General features: G+C 45.9%; 1 protein-coding gene across 2 annotated transcripts; it reads left to right on the top strand.

Annotated features, from left to right (window-relative positions):
• Positions 1–1,189: 1,189 nt before the first annotated feature.
• Positions 1,190–24,223, top strand: LOC311496287 (carbohydrate sulfotransferase 8-like). Of its 2 annotated transcripts, none has more exons than XM_084556085.1 (4): positions 1,190–1,549; positions 9,270–9,463; positions 21,576–21,616; positions 21,711–24,223. In XM_084556085.1, the coding sequence occupies exons 2-4, from the start codon at positions 9,295–9,297 to the stop codon at positions 22,695–22,697; spliced, it is 1,197 nt and encodes a 398-aa protein (XP_084412211.1). In that variant the 5' UTR covers positions 1,190–1,549; positions 9,270–9,294; the 3' UTR covers positions 22,698–24,223. The 2 variants fall into 2 exon arrangements, with proteins under 2 accessions (XP_084412211.1, XP_084412212.1); XM_084556086.1 differs by having other exon boundaries at positions 1,190–1,573.
• The last annotated feature ends 293 nt before the right edge of the window (positions 24,224–24,516 follow it).

Here is a 24,516-nt window from a genome sequence, read left to right as displayed (position 1 = left end):
AGGAAACAACGAAGACACAACCGGAAATCATCAGGTCAAATCCCTTCACGTCTCTAAAGATAAACTTTAGAATAAATCACATCATTGATCAGAAACACAACAGAGACTCAACAGCTGACTGTTCACAACGTGGACATGTTGGTGGACATTTACTGTACATGAGTGGCAGCTCTGCTACAGCATCTACTGTCATCTACTGTCATCTACTGTGACTGTATTCATATTTACTGTGTTCTTATTAACTTTATTAACTTCTACAGTGCTGTCGCAGTAACATTTAGATGATCTGCTGCATGAGGAGCTGCAGTGTTCATCATCTATGTGTTTTATAACATGTGTTTCATGTGTTTTATACCCCCCCCCCCCGGAATCTCCGAGTCTCTGTTGCCTGGTAGAGGAGGAGGTCCCTGGGGAGACACACACACACACACACACACACACACACACACAGGTTTAATCTACTGTCAAGTCACCACAATAAGAGTCTAAGTTTCCGGTCTCTGCCAAAAAATAAAAGTCCAGATTTGTGTAGTTACTGTCACCTTTACCTGCTGCTCAGTTCAGGTTTATTCTGTATGAATGTAACAGCACTTTATGGGTTACTGGGAAAAAGGCCTTGGTGTCTCTCTTGGGCTGATGTGTCTTTGTCCTCCCCCTTCCCTGACAAAGTTGGTGTGGTTCACTGATGGTGATGGTTGTTTGCTGCCCCGTCGGCACCCTTCCAGCACCACAGCCAGCTTCCTCAGGACCTGGTCATGGCGCCATCTATAGGGTCCCTGGGAGAGGGCAGTCTTGCAGCCTGGCAGATGTGTCGGAGGCTTGTGTTGGGAGCACTGCAGAGTGAGCGAACCTCCTCGAACCGAACCATTGGTGGAGGTTGTGAGGACAGGGAAGCGTGGGGTGTATCAGGGAAGGAGAGGAGGAGGAGGACAAGAATCTGGTGAACAACTTTATAATGATGCTACTGGACAATGAATTATCTATCTAATAATAGTACAAATAAAGTACTATGTAGTATTTAGCAGCAGTGCAGATAGTCTTGTAACCTGTGAAGGAGCAGATCAGTGTTTTAAACCATGAGCAGAATTAAAATCAGAAACACAATGAAGAAGAACCTGAGTCAGTCTTTAACTGATTAACTCATGAATCAGAACCAAAGACGGACCGTGACCTTCAGGTCCTTGTCTCATTGAATCAGATAAATTAAAGTCTGTGAGTTTTTCTAACCTCGTTAGAATCCGGTGCTTTTATTGTGAAGGTCTGACTGGTGAACATCCGGTGTCTTCCTCTCTCTGTTGGAGCTTGACGCCATCTTGTCTTCCTCGCCGTCCACACTCAACTCTCTCCGGAGCTTTATGCGGAACTTTGGGCGTTTTCCTTCCCGCCCTCCGGCTTCATCTCAGCGGACCGGTCTTCCCCCGCGGAGCCGGCAGGTCTCCGTCCCCGGTCCCGGTGTCGGTGTCCCGTCCGCGGTCTGAACCCGTTACTGGTTGTTTTCCCGGAGAACCGGAGAACTCCGCCGACAGCGTCCATGCTGAGCCGCACACAGGTGAGTGGAGGCGGGGAGGTTCAGGTGAGCTGGAGAACGGAACACGTTATCAGTATTATCAGGTTGGTTCACTTCCGGCTTCAGTGTTCAGGTGAGAAACGTCGCAGGTGAAAATGTTTCAGGAAACATGAAAACAACACTTTAGTCTTTTCATCAGATGGATGGAGTCAGTGAAACAGAATGTGGACATGAGCTGGTCCCAGTCCTCTGTCAGGTGGAGGTCTGGACTGATCTGGGTCAGTGATGGACGTAGTGATGGACGTAGTGATGGACGTATGATGGACGTAGTGATGGACGTATGATGGACATAGTGATGGACATAGTGATGGACGTATGATGGACGTAGTGATGGACGTATGATGGACGTAGTGATGGACGTATGATGGACATAGTGATGGACATAGTGATGGACGTAGTGATGGACGTATGATGGACATAGTGATGGACGTATGATGGACATAGTGATGGACATAGTGATGGACATATGATGGACGTATGATGGACATAGTGATGGACATAGTGATGGACGTATGATGGACATAGTGATGGACATAGTGATGGACGTATGATGGACATAGTGATGGACATAGTGATGGACGTAGTGATGGACATAGTGCTGGACGTAGTGATGGACATAGTAATGGACATAGTGATGGACGTAGTGATGGACGTATGATGGACATAGTAATGGACATAGTGATGGACGTATGATGGACATAGTAATGGACATAGTGATGGACAGTGATGGACATAGTAATGGACGTAGTGATGGACGTAGTGATGGACGTAGTGCTGGACGTAGTGATGGACATAGTGCTGGACGTAGTGATGGACATAGTAATGGACATAGTGATGGACATAGTGATGGACATATGATGGACGTAGTGATGGACATAGTGCTGGACGTAGTGATGGACATAGTAATGGACATAGTGATGGACATAGTGATGGACGTATGATGGACATAGTGATGGACATAGTGCTGGACGTAGTGATGGACATAGTAATGGACATAGTGATGGACGTAGTGATGGACATAGTAATGGACATAGTGATGGACGTATGATGGACATAGTAATGGACATAGTGATGGACAGTGATGGACATAGTAATGGACGTAGTGCTGGACAGTGATGGACGTAGTGATGGACATAGTGATGGACAGTGATGGACGTAGTGATGGACGTAATGCTGGACATAGTGATGGACATAGTAATGGACATAGTGATGGACGTATGATGGACGTATGATGGACATAGTGATGGACGTAGTGATGGACGTATGATGGACGTATGATGGACATAGTGATGGACATAGTGATGGACAGTGATGGACATAGTAATGGACATAGTGATGGACGTATGATGGACGTATGATGGACGTAGTGATGGACATAGTGATGGACATAGTGATGGACGTATGATGGACGTAGTGATGGACGTAATGCTGGACGTAGTGATGGACATAGTGATGGACATAGTAATGGACGTAGTGCTGGACGTAGTGATGGACGTAGTGATGGACGTAATGCTGGACATAGTGATGGACATAGTAATGGACATAGTGATGGACGTATGATGGACGTATGATGGACGTAGTGATGGACATAGTGATGGACAGTGATGGACGTAGTGATGGACGTAGTGATGGACGTATGATGGACATAGTGATGGACATAGTGATGGACGTAGTGATGGACATATGATGGACGTATGATGGACATAGTGATGGACATAGTAATGGACATAGTGATGGACGTATGATGGACATAGTAATGGACATAGTGATGGACAGTGATGGACATAGTAATGGACGTAGTGCTGGACAGTGATGGACGTAGTGATGGACATAGTGATGGACAGTGATGGACGTAGTGATGGACGTAATGCTGGACGTAGTGATGGACATAGTGATGGACATAGTAATGGACGTAGTGCTGGACGTAGTGCTGGACGTAGTGATGGACATAGTGATGGACGTAGTGATGGACAGTGATGGACGTGTTGAGGACACGTTCATAACAACAGCTTCTAAAGATGTTCAGATCCGTCTGAAGCTGCTTCTGGTGTCAAACTTCATGAAGTTCATTCAAAGTCCAGCAGCGTTGGAGGACGCCACCTGTCTGCTCTCTGGAACCAATGGTTTCTGAGGAGTTTGTCATGTGACAAGTAGAACCTGACCCAGAAGATCCCAGGAGGACGTCCCACAGGTTCCTGAACGTCCACTGTTTATTGTCTCTCTGTTCATGAGTCTTCAGACGCATTAGAACCAGAACAGAAGCAGCTTCATGAACGTTGGTTCTGGTGTCAGGACACGTGGTGTGGACGTGTCAGCTGTCCATTCCAGACATTGGTCAGTGTGTGGTTATATTTAGACGTGTCTCGGCTGTCTCAGCTGTCCTCTGGTCTCCGTCCACTCTTTATTTAGACGGTGGGTTTAGTCTGGTCTGTGCATTATTTACTATTTAAAGTTTGTTTAAGAAACAAAAACTATAAAAACAACTGTTATTAGATTATTCATTGAAAAATAAACCTGTCTTTTATTGTGCAGCCTAAAAAGTCGTGTCCATGCTCCGTTTAGATCAACACAAACGTTTTTCACTGGAAACAACTTCTTCTTCTTCACCTTTTAAACTAAAATCTTGTTTTTATTTTAGACTTGAAACACCAGGACGTAGACAGATCCGGTCATTGATCAGTCAAAACTAAAACAATTAGTTTATGTTTGAGAATCTTGACTTCACAAGGATTAAGGAGATTATGGATTAGCATTAGCATTAGCAACCGATCAGATGGACTAAAATCCAGAGACATGAACGTCTTCGTCTAGAACCGACGTTAACGTGTAGTCGTGTTTACTGAGTTGGTGTGAGTGGCGCCCTCTAGTGGCGTTCACAACCTCATGAGTGGGAATTATCTTTCCAGGTCAAAGGTCAGGAGTTCTCACATGTTAGCTTCAAGTTTTGTGTTTTGGTCGTTTTCTTTGTATTTGTGGTATATAGCATGCTAACTGTTAGCCTCTGTAGCATCTACATGCTAACCGCTGCCTGGCAGCAGATTAATGGAGGATGTTACGTCTTGAACATTTAGTGTGAAGGCATGAACACATGATGTCTCTGTCAGACCAGGACCAAGTGAATGTGTTGACTCAGAGCTGAGATCACGTCCCAGGATTCGTCTCCTCTCTCAGGGAAACGTAGAGCGAGCTGCTCCGTGATCGTGTTGAATTATTTCTCTCCTCGCTGCTAAAAATAGTCGACCCTGCTGAGCTGCTCCTCGCTCTGTGGACCTGAACAGTCCTGAGGACATAACCCGACCCTCGGTGTGACAGTGAAGCCGGTATCAACATGAAATAAGATCCTCCTGAACCCGGGTCCTCAGACAGGAAGTAACCAGAGACAACAACAACGAACGCTGGATGGTCATCAGTCACATTCCTCCTTCTTCTTCTTCAGTCTCTGTCCAAGTTCTGGTCCAGTCCAAAGGACCATGTGACCAGGTCTAGTCCAGATGCCTGGTTGTGTTCTGGCCCCGTCCCTTTTATCATCAGCAGGTATCCCAGAATGCATTCCAGTTCCAGGATGACCGTCCTCCAGAGTCTGGACTTCCTCTCTGTAGACTGAATGTCTGTGATTGGTCATCAGATGCTAACTCCGCCCCCTTCATTCATCTGAGCATGCTCAGGGTTATAATCAGTAGTTCCTGCTGGTTGACTCAGAGCTGGCTTTACAAAATAAATCTTTACTGTTCTAATCCATCTTCATTTAAAGATCTGGTATCAGTTCATAAAGTTTTTACATCTTAGATCCAGATCAGGACGGAAGCTCCAGCTCTGAGAGCAGCGTCAGGATTTAAAATGTCTGAGGACAAAAGTGAAGACACATGAAAGACGAGGAGATGGAGGAGACCCCACAAACACCAGCTCTACATCTTAATTAACGACTCTGGTCCATTAATTAACCCCTCGTTCATCTGTCAGGGTTCATCCAGGTCTTAGTTTCTGTTGTGTTTCTAGAACAAACAGAGGAGTTGTGGTTTTCATCATATTTTCTTGTAAAACTGGTGTTTCTGCTGAAGTCTGAACATGTTTTAATGAATGAATGTCAGATCATTAATAATCAAGCAGTTGCAGTACATCCAGAACTGTGCTGCCAGGATCCTGATGGGGGTGCGGAAGTACCACCACATCACACCCATCCTCAAATCCCTTCACTGGCTTCCTGTCCAGTACAGGATTGAATTCAAAGTTTCCCTTCTGACCCACCAGTGCCTCCATGGCACTGCCCCCGGTTACCTCAAACAACTCATCACCCCCCTTTCCTCCTCACGCCATCGCCGCACTGGACAGGCCAACCTCCTCCAGCCTCCAAGGACAAGGCTTGGAACCATGGGCGACCGCGCCTTCTGTTCAGCTGCACCCAGCCTGTGGAATACTCTACCTGTGCATCTAAGGGCACCACAGACTGTGGACTCTTTTAAAAAAGGCCTTAAGACTCATCTTTTTATAAAAGCCTATGGCTAAAACTGCTATTTTTAATGTCTAGTTTTAAAGTCTTTATGTTGTTTTATGTGCATTGTAGCACTTTGAGGTCATTGCTTTGATGTAAAGTGCGTTATAAATAAAATTTATTATTATTATTATTATTCTTTAATGAAGCGAGCGTCCAGCGTCTGGAGTCGTCTCTGAATAAACCTGAGAATCATTTCAAACATCAGAGTCTGTTTAATCATGGAGGTGTTTTAGTGACGAGTCAGAACTCTGAACGCTGTCGTCGTCGTCTTCTTCTTCTTCTTCTTCTGATTTGAAGCTTCACAGTCAGAGAGAGTCTGGTTGTTGATGGGTAACGCTGCAGCAGGAATATGAGCTGTGTTATTTAAATCATTTCACATGAAGGATTCAATTACCACAAGAACCTTTGATCTGAACACAGGAAACACAACCCCTCCACCCACGCTGATGACTACAACCACACTCCACCGTCGCTCTACACAGGACGGTTATTTATGGGCGCCGGCCATTAATTATACATCAGAAAGATTCCCTGAAAGTCATCTCTGTCTGCCGCTGACCTTTCAGATGATGTTGGTAACTCTTCCTTCATCTCCTGCAACAAGACTCAGGTCAGACCATGCGTCTCTTAGAGACTGACGAGGACGTGTCCCCACGTCTCTGTCCATGCTGCACCTGCTGTTTATTATCTACGTTGCATCAACCACCTCAACACAGAAAACAGTCACATGCTGAGGTTCTGACCAATCAGGACGCTGCGTTCTGATCCTGATCTTTGAACACTGAGTCCCTCTCTGATGTCAAACGTCCTAGAGTTGGTCTCCTGTAGCTTCCTAAAGTCTTTCCTTCCTGTCTTTGCTGATTTCATGATGTTTTATGTGATGAAGCTCTCAGGTTGATGATCACCTCAGCAGTAAACGAGGAAGGACTGAGGGATGATTGCAGAGCGCTGAAATACAAAGCACCAGGAATATAATCTGTAAATCCAGTGAGTTGATAACCTCCTCCTCCTCCGCCACAATAAACAAAGAGCCCCGAGCCCCTTGGCCACGGCCTAAGAAGATTAGAGGCCTCCATTCGCTGATGAGTCGGTAATCTTATGGGATAACGTATATGAACAGATCACAATCTAACACTATAGAGAGAATTAAACCCCCGATGAGGACCAGGAACCAGGAACTTCACTAGACGTCTGTTTTTAATAAGACCTCTAAAATCCTGAAGATATTTTAATAAAGTCTGAGCTCAGTGTCTGAGAGTGGAGCAGCTGTTTGTTCGCCTTCAGTCATGGAGCAGGGCTCAGTTAACAAGCAGCGCAGCCTATTATCATCAGCATGGGGCTCTAGTTCCCTGTCTAGTTCTCTCTGTAGTTCCCTGTCTAGTTCTCTCTGTAGTTCCCTGTCTAGTTCTCTCTGTAGTTCCCTGTCTAGTTCTCTCTGTAGTTCCCTGTCTAGTTCCCTGTGTAGTTCCCTGTCTAGTCTAGTTCTCTCTCTAGTTCTCTCTGTAGTTCCCTGTCTAGTTCCCTGTCTAGTTCCCTGTCTAGTTCCCTGTCTAGTTCTCTCTGTAGTTCCCTGTCTAGTTCCCTGTCTAGTTCTCTCTGTAGTTCCCTGTCTAGTTCTCTCTGTAGTTCCCTGTCTAGTTCCCTGTCTAGTTCTCTCTGTAGTTCCCTGTCTAGTTCCCTGTCTAGTTCTCTCTGTAGTTCCCTGTCTAGTTCTCTGTCTAGTTTTCTCTGTAGTTCTCTCTGTAGTTCCCTGTATAGTTCTCTCTGTAGTTCTCTGTCTAGTTCCCTGTCTAGTTCCCTCTGTAGTTCCCTGTCTAGTCTAGTTCTCTCTCTAGTTCTCTCTGTAGTTCCCTGTCTAGTTCCCTGTCTAGTTCTCTCTGTAGTTCCCTGTCTAGTTCTCTCTGTAGGTCCCTGTCTAGTTCTCTGTCTAGTTCTCTGTCTAGTTCTGTCTGTAGTTCTCTCTGTAGTTCCCTGTCTAGTTCCCTCTGTAGTTCCCTATCTAGTCTAGTTCCCTCTGTAGTTCCCTGTCCAGTCTAGTTCCCTGTCTAGTCCCCTGTCTAGTTCTCTGGTGAGTTTCCAATCAGCTGACTCAGACTTGGGTCAGATCCTAATATTGATGCATCTCAACATGAACGATCACTTCCTGTTTCTGCAACTCATCACATGGTTGTTGATCTCTGACTGAGCTCTGACATCACAACAGCTGTTCACACCGATCTGAAACCAGATCAATGTGAAACCTGTTCACATTGATCTGGTTTCACATTGATTTAATCAGATTCAGTTATTGATCTGATGTGAGGTGAAGGGGTGGAGACATGGCTGGAGGCGTGGGTGGAGACGTGGGTGGAGGCGTGGGTGGAGGCGTGGGTGGAGACGATGGTGGCGACGTGGGTGGAGACGTGGATGGAGGCGTGGGTGGAGGCGTGGGTGGAGACGATGGTGGCAACGTGGCTGGAGGCGGGGGTGGAGACGTGGCTGGAGGCGTGGGTGGAGGCGGGGGTTGGTCATAGTGAGTGGTCATCGCTGACTTCAGATTTACAAAATGGCCGCCTGTTTGTTGCGCTGAGCTACTTCCTGTATTTTCTCCTCTGAACATCTCAGGTCAGAACAAACCGTCATTAATATCAGTAGGCAGAGAGGTGTGGGGGGAGGGGGGAGTGTGTGTGTGTAGGGGTGGGGGTGTGTGTGTATTGGTGGGTGTGTGTGTGTGTGTGTGTGTGTGTGTGTGTGTGTGTGTGTGTGTGTTTATTGCTGTCTGACTCCAAAGAAGCAGATGTTCCTGCTCGGCCTCATGGGACAGGAAGTGTAGCGTCAGCAGGAGAGGAATATAACACACAATAACACACAATAACACATGATAACACAATAACACACGATAACACAATAACACAATAACACACAATAACAAACACACTCAGATGTGTTAGAACATGCTGCTCTCTTCCAGTCTTGCAATAACAACATCAGTTCTTTATTTATTTAACTCTTTATCTTTTCATTTATTTTTTATTCCGTCTGTTTTCTCCTGCTCCTCTGTCACTAAATGTCCTCGTTTGTCTGTGTGATGATAATAAAGTTTCTGCTGATGCTCTGGTTATAGTTTAGAGACAGAGGTCTCATCTGATTGGCTGCTGTCCCCCAGAGGGAGCCACCTGATTGGCCCTCTTCGTTGTCTCCTCAGGCGTAGTGTGTTTGTTTTGTCCTCAGGCTGGTCGTTTGTGGCTGATCTGGGATGAGCCGGGTGGGGTCTAGGCTGCAGGACTCGGTGCTGTCCGTCCTCATGAAGCTGTCCCTCACTGTGTCCTGGTCCTGGTGGGTCCTGGTGCTGCTGGGAGCTGGATCTCTGCTGCTGCTGGTCCACCTCCAGGACCTGACAGAGACGGTACTGCAGCAGAACTCAGGTCAGTGTCCTCGTCCTCGTCTCCTTTGTCCAGTACGTCTCAGTTCATCTGTCTTCAGGAGTAAAGATGGACACTGAAGAGACATGTTGAGTGAGTCAAGTGAGAGACACGTGAGTCAATCTGCAGGATGGTCAGAGACCAGAGGACACGACTAACAAACGAAAACCCATCAAAGCTTTGACTGAATATCATTAAAATAAACTTGAACCAGATTCAGTTCCAGTTTTTCTCAGCTGCTAAAACACTAAACGTCTCGTCTGAACCAAACGCTCAGCTGCTGAATCAAACGCTCAGTTACTGAACCAAACGCTCAGTTGCTGAATCAAACGCTCAGTTACTGAACCAAACGCTCAGTTGCTGAATCAAACGCTCAGTTGCTGAACCAAACGCTCAGTTGCTGAACCAAACGCTCAGTTGCTGAACCCACTGATTGAACCAGTCACTCCTTTATCAAAACCAGAAGCACCTTTCACCTGTTTAAACACAACTTGCCAACACATTTTCACTGTGATGCACCTGTGTTGCATAATGGTGAGCACAGGTGGCAAAAGTCAAACACAATTAAAACACTGGTGTCACCGGTTGAACACAACTCAAACCTGATCACACCTGTGGTTAATGATGTGAGGGACATATATCAGCACTGGTTAGTGAGACTCTACGATGGATGGAGATCTGAGAGGAGTTCATGTGAGACGTGTAAATGCACAAGATTTCTGTTTATTGTCCTTTTTATGTTTTTTACTATGTACAGGTGCTGATGTACAGGTGAACAATGAACATTTACTTCTACAGCTTCATGTCCTGAGCTTTGTGTGTTACGTAGTGTTTAGTGACTGCTCAGTAGAGTTTTTAATTTTGATTGACTCGGGGCACGATTTGACAACAAGTGAATGTTCTGAGCTCAGAAGAAACAGTTTAGAGCTGAAAGTTTGGTTTTACAAGAAGAGTCTGAGGTTTTCTGTTCAGTTTAGAGAAAAGGAGAAACGTGTCTGAGCATCGAGAAAAACTGTCGATTAGACGAGTGTGGTAGTGTGTGACTGTGTGTGACTGTGTGTGACTGTGTGTGGTAGTGTGTGGTAGTGTGTGGTAGTGTGTGACTGTGTGTGACTGTGTGTGACTGTGTGTGACTGTGTGTGACTGTGTGTGGTAGTGTGTGACTGTGTGTGACTGTGTGTGGTAGTGTGTGGTAGTGTGTGACTGTTTGTGACTGTTTGTGACTGTGTGTGGTAGTGTGTGATAGTGTGTGACTGTGTGTGACTGTGTGTGATAGTGTGTGGTAGTGTGTGACTGTGTGTGGTAGTGTGTGACTGTGTGTGGTAGTGTGTGACTGTGTGTGACTGTGTGTGGTAGTGTGTGGTAGTGTGTGGTAGTGTGTGACTGTTTGTGACTGTGTGTGACTGTGTGTGGTAGTGTGTGACTGTGTGTGACTGTGTGTGATAGTGTGTGACTGTGTGTGGTAGTGTGTGACTGTGTGTGGTAGTGTGTGACTGTGTGTGACTGTGTGTGACTGTGTGTGGTAGTGTGTGACTGTGTGTGACTGTGTGTGGTAGTGTGTGGTAGTGTGTGACTGTGTGTGACTGTGTGTGACTGTGTGTGGTAGTGTGTGACTGTGTGTGACTGTGTGTGACTGTGTGTGGTAGTGTGTGACTGTGTGTGACTGTGTGTGGTAGTGTGTGGTAGTGTGTGACTGTGTGTGACTGTGTGTGACTGTGTGTGGTAGTGTGTGACTGTGTGTGACTGTGTGTGACTGTGTGTGGTAGTGTGTGACTGTGTGTGACTGTGTGTGACTGTGTGTGGTAGTGTGTGACTGTGTGTGACTGTGTGTGGTAGTGTGTGGTAGTGTGTGACTGTGTGTGACTGTGTGTGACTGTGTGTGGTAGTGTGTGACTGTGTGTGACTGTGTGTGACTGTGTGTGGTAGTGTGTGACTGTGTGTGACTGTGTGTGGTAGTGTGTGACTGTGTGTGACTGTGTGTGACTGTGTGTGGTAGTGTGTGACTGTGTGTGACTGTGTGTGACTGTGTGTGACTGTGTGTGGTAGTGTGTGGTAGTGTGTGACTGTGTGTGACTGTGTGTGGTAGTGTGTGACTGTGTGTGACTGTGTGTGACTGTGTGTGGTAGTGTGTGACTGTGTGTGACTGTGTGTGACTGTTTGTGACTGTGTGTGACTGTGTGTGGTAGTGTGTGACTGTGTGTGACTGTGTGTGACTGTGTGTGACTGTGTGTGGTAGTGTGTGACTGTGTGTGGTAGTGTGTGACTGTGTGTGACTGTGTGTGACTGTGTGTGACTGTTTGTGACTGTTTCAATTCAATTCAATTCAATTTTATTTATATAGCGTCAATAACAATACAAATCGTCTCAAGACGCTTTACAAAAACCCGGCCTGAAACCCCCAGAGCAGCCTGAAGGCAACGGTGGCAGGAAAAACTCCCTTTTAACAGGAAGAAACCTCGAGCAGAACCCAGCTCATATGGAGGGACCCATCTGCCTAAGGCCAGCCGGGTACAGACAGAAGAAAGAGAGAAGAGAACAGCAAAGAGAGAAGAGAAGAGAACAGCAAGATAAACATACATCTGTCATAGATACACATATCTGACTAAAGTGTACATGTGGAATCTTATGATACAAACTGATGATGTTACATGACAGTTTGAAAATGTAAGAGGAATCATAGGCAGGTTGGAGAATTGTTCATTCAGGTAGGAGTGGATAACTGCAGGATTCCATGAAGACTGGGCAGGCTGATGAGACCACGACAACAGATGTAGTATAGAGCTCCACGGGAAACACACCACTCCAGGCCAGAGATACTCACAAGAAGAGGGGGGAAGGGGGGTGGGGGGGTGGGACACACACAGCAGTAAACATTCTACATAGTAATAGCACAGAATTACATGACTAGTAGTATATAGGAAATTAGAGGGCAAGAGCTCTGTGCCAGAGAAAAGAAAGTGGAGGATGCGAGAGAGGAGAGAGAAGAAAGAAGGAGGACATGTGTTTGGTGCATCGTCCCCCAGCAGCCTAGGCCTATAGCAGCATAACTAAGGGATGGTTTAGTCCAGCCCTAACTATAAGCCTGATCAAAAAGGAAAGTCTTAAGCCTGACCTTAAAAATAGAGAGAGTGTCTGCCTCCCGAACCCAAACTGGGAGCTGGTTCCACAGGAGAGGAGCCTGATAGCTGAAAGCTCTACCTCCCATTCTACTTTTTGAAATTCTAGGAACCACGAGTAGGCCTGCACTTTCAGACCGAAGTGATCTGCTGGGATGATATGGTACAATAAGGTCTTTAAGATACGATGGAGCTAGGCCTTTAAGGGCCTTGTATGTAAGGAGGAGGTTTTTAAATTCTATTCTAGACTTTAAAGGGAGCCAGTGAAGAGAAGCTAAAACTGGAGTAATATGATCTCTCTTGCTAATTCCTGTCAATGCTCTTGCTGCGGCATTTTGAATCAACTGGAGGCTTTTTAAAGAGCTATTTGGACAGCCAGACAGTAATGAATTACAATAATCCAGTCTGGACGACACAAATGCATGAACTAGTTTTTCAGCATCACTCTGAGACAGGATGTTCCTAATTTTGACGATATTACGCAGGTGAAAGAAGGCAGTCCTGGTCACTTGCTTTATGTGACATTTAAAGGACATATCCTCATCAAATATAACACCAAGGTTTTTTACAGTAGTACTGGAGGCCAAGGTAATGCCATCCAAAGACACCATGTGATTAGATAATGAATCTCTGAGATGCTTAGGACCAAATACAATAACTTCTGTTTTGTCTGAGTTTAAGAGTAGGAAATTACAGGTCATCCAAGCCTTTATGTCTTTAAGGCATGCTTGGAGTTTAACCAGCTGATTAGTTTCATCTGGTTTCATAGATAAATATAGCTGGGTGTCGTCTGCATAGCAATGAAAGTTTATGCCATGTTTTCTAATAATCTTGCCTAATGGCAACATGTATAACGTGAAGAGTATTGGTCCTAGCACAGAACCCTGAGGAACTCCATAACTTACTTTTGTATAAGTAGAGGAATCATTATTGACATGAACAAACTGGAATCTGTCAGATAGATAGGATTCAAACCAGTCTAATGCAGTTCCTTTAATCTTGACCTCACTTTCAAGTCTCTGTAGTAAAATATTATGATCAATAGTGTCAAATGCAGCACTAAGATCTAGCAGAACAAGTATAGAGACAAGTCCACTGTCTGAAGCCATGAGGAGATCATTGGTAACTTTAACCAGAGCTGTTTCTGTACTATGATGAACTCTAAAACCTGACTGAAACTCTTCAAACAGACCATTCCTGTTTAAATGGTCACACAACTGATTAGCAACAACTTTTTCTAGAATTTTGGAAATAAAAGGAAGGTTGGAGATTGGTCTATAGTTGGCTAAAACATCTGGATCTAGAGTGGCTTTCTTGAGTAAGGGCTTAATTACAGCAACCTTAAAAGACTGAGGCACATATCCTGTTAATAAAGATAAATTTATCTGGTTCAATATGGAGGTGTTAATTAATGGAAAAACTTCTTTGAGCAATTTAGTTGGGATTGGATCTAGAAGACAGGTTGATGGTTTAGATGCTGTAATTGTTGAAGAGAGCTCAAGAAGATCTACTGGGGAGAAGGATTCCAGATATTGATAAGGTCTTACAAAAGTTTCTAATGTCGCTGTACTTGCATCTTTAACAGCTGTTGGAAGGATGCCTTGAATATTTTCTCTAATGCCGACAATTTTATTAGTAAAGAAGCTCATGAAGTCATTACTACTGAGGGCTAAAGGAATAGATGGCTCAACAGAGCTGTGGCTCTTTGTCAGCCTGGCTACAGTGCTGAAAAGAAATCTGGGGTTGTTCTTGTTTTCTTCTATTAATGATGAATAATATGCTGTTCTAATACTACTGAGAGCTTTTTTATAAGTTGTTAAACTATCTTTCCAGGCTATGCGAGCTTCTTCAGAATTAGTGGAATGCCAAATTCTTTCTAGCTTTCGGGCTGCCTGTTTTAAACAGCGCAACTGTGAATTATACCATGGAGCTAGCCTCCTCCTATTTATGACCTTCTTTTTCAGAGGAGCAACTAAGTTTAAAGTTGAACTAAGCGATGCTGCAGTGCCATCGACAAAATAATCTATTAGTGCAGGGGTTAAATTGTGGTTGCTGTCGTCCACAACATTGGTACATGGCACTGAGGTAAATAAAGAAGGAATTAATTCTTTATATCTAGTTACAGCATTGTCAGATAAACATCTACTGTAATGAAATGTCTTTTCAGTTCCTGTGTAATCCATTATTGCAAATTCAAAGGTTATGAGGAAATGATCAGACAAAAGAGGGTTATGAGTAAATACTGTTAAACCTTCAGTTTCTATGCCATATGTTAGGACAAGATCTAAGGTGTGATTAAAACTATGAGTTGATCCGTTTACGTTCTGAGAAAAGCCAATTGAATCTAATAATGATGTAAATGAGGAGCTAAGGCTGTCACTGACAAAATCAACATGGATGTTAAAGTCACCTACTATAATGACTTTATCTGTTCTAAGAACTAAATCACATAAAAACTCAGAGAATTCAGCTAAAAACTCAGAATAAGGAGCAGGTGGGCGATACACCACAACAAAAAGAATTGGTTTTTGTATTTTCTGGTCTGGATGAGCAAGAGTAAGAGTAAGACTTCCAAATGAATTAAAGCTCTCCTTAGGTCTAGGATTAATAGATAAATCAGAGTGGAAGATTGCTGCCACTCCTCCTCCTCTACCTGTGCTTCTAGGAATATGATAATTACTATGACTGGGTGGAGTAGACTCATTTAAACTAACATATTCATCATCCTGTAGCCATGTTTCAGTCAAACTAAAAAGATCAATCTGATGATCAGTTATCAGATCATTCACTAAAAGAGATTTAGATGAGAGAGATCTGACATTTAAAAGACCACATTTAATTTTCCTATTCTTCTGTTCTACCAATGAACTTGTACTGATTTGAATAAGGTTCCTATGAGAAACTCCTCTGTTGTTATTTATTGGTTTAAATAATCTGGGAGCAGACAGAACATCTATAGAGTTTATAGAGTTTAGGGTGTGAGACAGTCCTAGAGAAGCGGCAGAGAAGTGTGTAAGACTACAACTCCGCCTCCTGGTCTGAACTCTGGGTTGTCATGGTTTCGGGGGGTTAATAAAAACGGCCATATTCCTAGAGATGAGAGCAGCACCCGCTAAAGTTGGGTGGATGCCATCTCGCCTAATCAGACCAGGCTTTCCCCAGAAAGTGTGCCAATTGTCAATGAAGGCCACGTTGTTTGCTGGACACCACCTAGATAACCAGCGATGGAATGACGACGTGCGACTAAACATGTCATCATTGGTCAGGTTGGGCAGGGGACCAGAGAAAACTACGGAGTCCGACATAGTTTTAGCAAACTTACACACCGATTCCACGTTAAGTTTTGTGACCTCCGACTGACGTAACCGGGTGTCGTTACTGCCGACGTGAATAACAATTTTACTGTATTTAACCTTAGCCTTAGCCAGCAGTTTGAGGTAAGATTTAGTGTCGCCCGCTCTGGCCCCTGGAATGCATCTAACTATGGTCGCTGGTTTCTCTATCTTCACGTTCCGCAAAATAGAGTCGCCAATCACCAGAGTTGGTTTCTCAGCGGGCGTGTCGCTGAGTGGGGAAAATCGGTTGGAGACGTGAAGGGGTTGGTGGTGATCCACGGGCCTTGTGGGACTATGCTTCCTTCGTACCGTCACCCAGCCGCCCTGGTTTCCCGGCTGCTCGGGAGCTGTTGGGGGACAGCTAACTGGAGCTATGCTAACAGGAGCTATGCTAACTGGAGCTATGCTAACAGGAGCTACTCTTGGTCGGTCCGCACCGGCTACAGGGCCCTGGCTAGCTGCTGGTTGTTTTTCAATGGTGCGGAACCGTGCTTCCAATTCGGAAAGCCTCGCCTCCAGTGCTACGAATAAACTACATTTGTTACACACACCATTACCACTAAAGGAGGCAGAGGAGTAACTAAACATGTGGCACGAGATGCAGGAGAGAGAAGAGGAAGCAGAGGGAGAAGCCATGGTTAATTCGCTAACGTTAGCAGACAAAGTTGCTTAGCAGAGAGAGAGAGAGTGTGTGGTTCAAAAAGTAGCTATAGAGGACAGGTGGTTGAAGATGCGTAAGAATTCCCCGCAATAAACAGAACGTTTTTTGGAAGTTGAGCGACGCTAACACTCTGTAAACAGCAATACCACACGGTGCAGAAGCAGGAAATGACGCAATACGCTTACTCACGTGATGGTAAACCCAGCCCAGTTTAGATGCCTCTTTCTTGCCTCTACATGTGAAGAACAGGGTGCTTGACGTTTGTGACTGTTTGTGACTGTTTGTGACTGTGTGTGACAGTGTGTGGTAGTGTGTGACTGTGTGTGACTGTGTGTGACTGTTTGTGACTGTTTGTGACTGTGTGTGACAGTGTGTGACTGTGTGTGGTAGTGTGTGATAGTGTGTGGTAGTGTGTGACAGTGTGTGACTGTGTGTGATAGTGTGTGGTAGTGTGTGACTGTGTGTGACTGTGTGTTATAGTGTGTGACAGTGTGTTATAGTGTGTGGTAGTGTGTGACTGTGTGGTAGTGTGTGACTGTGTGTGACTGTGTGTGACTGTGTGTGACAGTGTGTGGTAGTGTGTGACAGTGTGTGGTAGTGTGTGACAGTGTGTGGTAGTGTGTGACTGTGTGTGACTGTGTGTGACTGTGTGTGGTAGTGTGTGGTAGTGTGTGACTGTGTGTGACTGTGTGTGGTAGTGTGTGACTGTGTGTGACTGTGTGTGACTGTGTGTGGTAGTGTGTGACTGTGTGTGACTGTGTGTGGTAGTGTGTGTTAGTGTGTGACAGTGTGTGACTGTGTGTGACTGTGTGTGACTGTGTGTGACTGTGTGTGGTAGTGTGTGACTGTGTGTGACTGTGTGTGACTGTGTGTGGTAGTGTGTGACAGTGTGTGGTAGTGTGTGACTGTGTGTGACTGTGTGTGGTAGTGTGTGGTAGTGTGTGATAGTGTGTGGCAGTGTGTGGCAGTGTGTGGTAGTGTGTGGTAGTGTGTGATAGTGTGTGGTAGTGTGTGGTAGTGTGTGGTAGTGTGTGACTGTGTGTGACTGTGTGTGACTGTGTGTGGTAGTGTGTGACTGTGTGTGACTGTGTGTGGTAGTGTGTGGTAGTGTGTGACAGTGTGTGACAGTGTGTGACTGTGTGTGACTGTGTGTGGTAGTGTGTGACTGTGTGTGACAGTGTGTGGTAGTGTGTGACAGTGTGTGGTAGTGTGTGACAGTGTGTGGTAGTGTGTGACTGTGTGTGACTGTCTGTGACTGTGTGTGATAGTGTGTGACTGTGTGTGATAGTGTGTGGTAGTGTGTGACAGTGTGTGGTAGTGTGTGGTAGTGTGTGATAGTGTGTGGTAGTGTGTGACTGTGTGTGGTAGTGTGTGGTAGTGTGTGGTAGTGTGTGACAGTGTGTGGTAGTGTGTGACAGTGTGTGGTAGTGTGTGACTGTGTGTGACTGTGTGTGGTAGTGTGTGACTGTGTGTGACAGTGTGTGGTAGTGTGTGACAGTGTGTGACTGTGTGTGACTGTGTGTGGTAGTGTGTGGTAGTGTGTGACTGTGTGTGACTGTGTGTGGTAGTGTGTGACTGTGTGTGACAGTGTGTGGTAGTGTGTGGTAGTGTGTGATAGTGTGTGGTAGTGTGTGGTAGTGTGTGGTAGTGTGTGACAGTGTGTGGTAGTGTGTGACAGTGTGTGGTAGTGTGTGGTAGTGTGTGACTGTGTGTGACTGTGTGTGGTAGTGTGTGACTGTGTGTGGTAGTGTGTGATAGTGTGTGGTAGTGTGTGACAGTGTGTGACAGTGTGTGGTAGTGTGTGGTAGTGTGTGATAGTGTGTGGTAGTGTGTGGTAGTGTGTGGTAGTGTGTGACAGTGTGTGGTAGTGTGTGGTAGTGTGTGATAGTGTGTGGTAGTGTGTGGTAGTGTGTGGTAGTGTGTGACAGTGTGTGGTAGTGTGTGACAGTGTGTGGTAGTGTGTGACTGTGTGTGACTGTCTGTGACTGTGTGTGGTAGTGTGTGATAGTGTGTGGTAGTGTGTGACAGTGTGTGGTAGTGTGTGATAGTGTGTGGTAGTGTGTGATAGTGTGTGGTAGTGTGTGACTGTGTGTGGTAGTGTGTGATAGTGTGTGGTAGTGTGTGGTAGTGTGTGGTAGTGTGTGACAGTGTGTGGTAGTGTGTGATAGTGTGTGGTAGTGTGTGGTAGTGTGTGGTAGTGTGTGGTAGTGTGTGACTGTGTGTGGTAGTGTGTGATAGTGTGTGGTAGTGTGTGACAGTGTGTGGTAGTGTGTGACAGTGTGTGGTAGTGTGTGACTGTGTGTGGTAGTGTGTGATAGTGTGTGGTAGTGTGTGGTAGTGTGTGACTGTGTGTGGTAGTGTGTGATAGTGTGTGGTAGTGTGTGGTAGTGTGTGACTGTGTGTGGTAGTGTGTGACAGTGTGTGGTAGTGTGTGGTAGTGTGTTATAGTGTGTGGTAGTGTGTGACAGTGTGTGGTAGTGTGTGATAGTGTGTTGTAGTGTGTTGTAGTGTGTTATAGTGTGTTATAGTGTGTGATAGTGTGTTATAGTGTGTGGTAGTGTGTGACAGTGTGTGATAGTGTGTTGTAGTGTGTTATAGTGTGTGGTAGTGTGTGACAGTGTGTGACTGTGTGTGATAGTGTGTTATAGTGTGTGGTAGTGTGTGGTAGTGTGTGACAGTGTGTGGTAGTGTGTGACTGTGTGTGACTGTGTGTGATAGTGTGTTGTAGTGTGTTATAGTGTGTGGTAGTGTGTGGTAGTGTGTGACAGTGTGTGGCGTTACGGCTGGTTGAAGACACCAGGTGTGAACACAGGTGAGATCAGGTGTCGTTCTTCCGTTGATGGCAGGTTGTGATGAATGAATGTGTCACATGGACAGAGGAGAAGAGCAGCTGCAGACGTGTTGGAACGTGTCTCAGATCTGGATCATTGTTATCTGAGACATCAGAGACACGTTGAAACGTGAGGACACGAGGTGAGGACACGAGGCGTGACCACATACCATAGAACCCGTGGAACCCGTGGAGTAACATCATGTGCTGCGCCCCCTGGTGGCTGAGGGCAGAGGTTCTAGTTTAACATGATAAACGCTGCTTCCTGTCTCTGAGTGGACGCCGGGAGACGTCTCTGGACCACATGTCCCCTGAATGTGAAATGATGATGATGATGATGATGATACAATGTCTCTCACACAGACTACGATGAGGTCACGCTGAGGACGCTCTCGTCCTCCTTTTCCTGTCCTCCTCTCTCGTCCTCCTCTTGTTGTCCTCCTCTCTCGTCCAGGCTAAATAAAACGTCCAAATGGAGACTTGGCCTGGTTCTATTTTTACTAGAACCGTTGTAGAATGTGTTTGGAGCCCTGGAGAACAGCTCCTCTCCTCCCGTTAGCTTTAGCGCGCTACACCCCCGGGTCACCTGAGCTCAGCAGAACCACGGCAGGCCGCTCATTAATTAGAGTCCAGAGGGAGGAGTTGGTAAACAGCTAACAGCTAAGCAGCTAACAGCTAAGCAGCTAACAGCTAACAGCTAACAGCTAAGCAGCTAACAGCTAACAGCTAACAGCTAGCAGCTAACAGCTAACAGCTAAGCAGCTAACAGCTAAGCAGCTAAGCAGCTAACAGCTAACAGCTAGCAGCTAACAGCTAACAGCTAAGCAGCTAACAGCTAAGCAGCGTTCGTCTGTGTGTGGTAGAAAGAATGAAAATGAATTCAGACTCAGATCATGGTGTTGGTTTTGGAGTGAGGTTGTTGGGGGAGTGATTTATAATCCAGTTTATAATCCAGTTTAATCCGTTTCTGAACCGTTTCTGTTTACTGTTGATTACTAATTTATTCTGGTTCTGACTTTTAAAACCAGATCCAGACAAACATCTCAGATCATCAGTTTGTGACACTGAGGTGCATTCTGGGTAATAAATAACCAGCAGCCGCTGCAGGACAACGCCGCTGACCTTCAGAGACAGGAAGCTGCTGAGAGGCCATCTGGACACACTGTGTGTGTGTGTGTGTGTGTGTGTGTGTGTGTCACAAACAGGAAGCAGGTGTGATTTTAATATAAATCACCTCATGCAGACATGTCAGCAGGAAGCAGAGAGGATCATGGGAGATGCTGATCAGTGAGATTATAACAACTGTCAGGAAGATCAAAGAGACGGTTATCAACGTATCTTAGATGTGTGTGTCCTCTGGTCTGGTCTGGTCTAGTCTCTACTGGTCTGGTCTCATCTGGTCTGGTCTGGTCTAATCTGGTCTCTACTAGTCTGGTCTCATCTGGTCTGGTCTCATCTGGTCTGGTATGGTCTCATTCAATTCAATTCAGTTTTATTTATATAGCGTCAATAACAATACAAATCGTCTCAAGACGCTTTACAAAAACCCGGCCTGAAACCCCCAGAGCAGCCTGAAGGCAACGGTGGCAGGAAAAACTCTCTTTTAACAGGAAGAAACCTCGAGCAGAACCAGAACCAGAACCAGCTCATATGGAGGAACCATCTGCCTAAGGCCAGCCGGGTACAGACAGAAGAAAGAGAGAAGAGAACAGCAAGATAAACATCCATCTGTCATAGATACACATATCTGACTAAAGCGTACATGTGGAATCTGATGATACAAACTGATGATGTTACATGACAGTTTGAAAATGTAAGAGGAATCATAGGCAGGTTGGAGAATTGTTCATTCAGGTAGGAGTGGATAACTGCAGGATTCCATGAAGACTGGGCAGGCTGATGAGACCACGACAACAGATGTAGTATAGAGCTCCACAGGAAACACACCACTCATCACGTCTCATTTGGTCTGGTCTGGTCTGGTCTCATCTGGTCTGGTCTAATCTGGTCTGGTCTGGTCTCATTTGGTCTGGTCTGGTCTAATCTGGTTTCTACTAGTCTGGTCTCATCTGGTCTGGTCTAATCTGGTCTGGTCTGGTCTCATTTGGTCTGGTCTGGTCTAATCTGGTCTCTACTAGTCTGGTCTCATCTGGTCTGGTCTGGCGTGTTTCAGGTCTCCAGGTGCTGGCGGCTCCGAGGTGGCCTGTAGAGAAGGTGAGAGACACTCACAGCATCACATTCACATCACATGTGCGTTAATGTGTGTGCGTTAATGTGTGTGTGTTAATGTGTGTGTGGTGTGTTGCAGGACGTTGGACGTCTTCCTGTGTCTCCATCCGCCTCGTCCGTCTCGTCTCTCGTCTCCAAGCCTCCGGTCACCAAACGTCACAGGAAGTTGTTGAAGAGCAGCGTAATGACGTCTGGCGCCCCCCCTGGTGGAAAGGAGGTGGAGCAGCAGGACGAGCTGGCGAGGACTCTGGCGTCTCGGCGCCGACTGCTGATGGACATCTGCAGCCGGTACCAGCCGGGCGTCTCTGGGCGCGTGGTGTCCCGGCGGCAGGTGTCCAGAGTTTATGTGGAGGACCGGTCCAGGCTGCTGTACTGTGAGGTCCCGAAGGCTGGCTGCTCCAACTGGAAGCGGGTGCTGATGGTGCTGGGCGGCAGCGCCACTTCCACCCAAGACATTCCTCACGATGCGGCGCACTACGCCAACCGCCTGCGGCGCCTGGAGAGCTACGGCGGCGCCGGTGTCGCCGAGAGACTCGCCTCCTACACCAAGGTGCTGTTTGTGCGGGAGCCCTTCGAGCGCCTGGTGTCGGCGTTCAGGGACAAGTTTGAGAGTCCGAACTCGTACTACCACCCGGTGTTCGGACGCCCCATCATCTCCAGGTACCGAGCCAACGCCTCGCTCACCGCCCTCCGCACCGGCGCCGGCGTCACCTTCAGGGAGTTCGTCCAGTACCTGCTGGACGTGCGGCGGCCGGTGGGGATGGACATCCACTGGGAGCCGGTCAGCCAGCTCTGCCACCCCTGCGTCCTCCGCTACGACTTCATCGGGAAGTTTGAGAGTCTGGAGGAAGAAGCCAACTTCCTGCTGCACAGCGTCGGGGCGCCGGACAACCTTACGTTCCCCGACTTCAAAGACAGGAACCCGCTGGAAGAACGGACGTCCTCCAGAATCACCCAGAAATACTTCCTCCAGCTGAACACCACCGAGAGACAGAAGGTCTTTGACTTCTACTACATGGACTACGTCATGTTCAACTACAGCAAACCCTTCACAGACCTGCACTGATGATGATGATGAAGAAGACATCAGAGACGTGTTCTTTTAAACACGTCTCTGGATCAGAACCACACCGGCTCTGATCCGACTGAAACATTCAGGTGAGTTTGATGGATCAATCAGCTGGTCACAGATCAATCAGCTGGTCACAGATCAATCAGCTGGTCACAGATCAATCAGCTGATACCAGCTGGTCACAGATCAATCAGCTGATCAGAGTCTGGATCCTCAACATTTATCAACTTCTGTGAAGTTTCATCTTTGAGGCCGAAACATTTTAAACCAGCAGCGTCTCCAGAGACAGACAGACAAAGAGACAAAGAGAGACAGACAAAGATGGAGACATACAGAGAGACAGACATGTTCTTCCTCAGTGATTGATGATCTGAAGCTTGGTCAGCTGATCAGTCATGTGACCTTCATCATTCTGATCTTCATCTTCTGAGGCCAAATCATCTAAGGAGCTCATCTTAACTAAGAGACATACTGTAGCTTCATGCTACATGCTACTAGCACTGCTAGCATGTAGCATGCTACTAGCATGTTGAGCTCCACCAGTCTTCCAGGTGAAGAAGGTTAAAGGTTAATGTCTGAAACGTCTCATCAGCAGAACACTCCTCTATTAGCAGCCAGCTAACCTGCCCACCGCCACCAGCCTTCTTCTTCTTCTTCTTTGTCTTCTTCTTCTTCTTCTTCTTCATCTTCTTCGTCTTCTTCGTCTTCTTAACTGCCACCTACTGCTGCTGCTATTGGTTATGAATTGTAACCCCAGGTTTTGGTTCAGGACAGAACATGAATGATGTTCCTTTCTTCTAACGACGACCTCGAGGCCTTAACACTTTGTGTAACGACAATAAAATGAATAAAGAACTGAATCTTCTGGTTTTATTCATGTTTGACTTTAAAATAGCAGCGTTGTCACAGGGTGTAGTTCACCACCTGACCTGATGGTGTCAGTGGAGCAGCAGCTGCTACAGATGAAGATGAGCTGATGATGATGATGATGATGAGTCTCAGTGATGACTGGTGAGAGACTCTTATTACTCTTATTTCAGGTCGTGGTTATCTTTTATCTGTTAGTGATGGATCTAATGATGTTAAGAACATGTTCCTGTTTCAGACTCCAGCTGCTGCAGCTTCTGTCCTGGACCTGAGTCAGTGGTGACACCTAGTGGCAGCAGCAGCTACAGCATGACTGGAACCATTTAATCATTATTATAACAATAATAATAATAGTAATGCTGTTAATGCTACTACTGTTAGTAATAATAATAATAATAATAATAATAATCTGATGTTCCTCAGATTCTCTCAAGAGAAAACAGCTGCAACTCAACCAGAGGAAATTCATTTCTAATCTACAGCACAAGATCAAATCAGATGTTGTAAAATGTTCATTCTCTCATGTATGAACAATAATTAAGATAAATAAATGGAAGCAGCTGGAAGTTGTTCATGTCAGAGGTTCCTGCTGTGATCTGATCTTTGTGCCTCATTAATTATCATTAAAGCTCAGGATGGATCATTAGACTGTCAATAAAACCACATCTGTGTTTCTGTCAATCAGGAAATAAATCAGATCTTAACATGTGAGAGTCTTTCCATCTGGTTCCAACATCTGGATCATGTCTCCAAGTCAACCAGCAGCTGTTGATGGTTCTGATCCAGCGGTAGGTAGAGATCCATTAGAGACAGCAGCTGTGACCACATGATGGCGCTGCTGATTTACAGACACACACACTGAGATCAGATCTGGTCTCAGGTCCTGGTCTAACATGAACCTTTCCATCATCATCCTCTTCCTGATGAAGATTAGAGCTGCAGCCTG

This window comes from Chelon labrosus (assembly GCF_963514085.1).
Source record: "Chelon labrosus genome assembly, chromosome: 11".
In the NCBI taxonomy this organism is placed as follows: domain Eukaryota; kingdom Metazoa; phylum Chordata; class Actinopteri; order Mugiliformes; family Mugilidae; genus Chelon; species Chelon labrosus.
The sequence above is the reverse complement of the archived record's forward strand: the minus strand, read 5'-3'. Positions and strand labels throughout refer to the sequence as shown.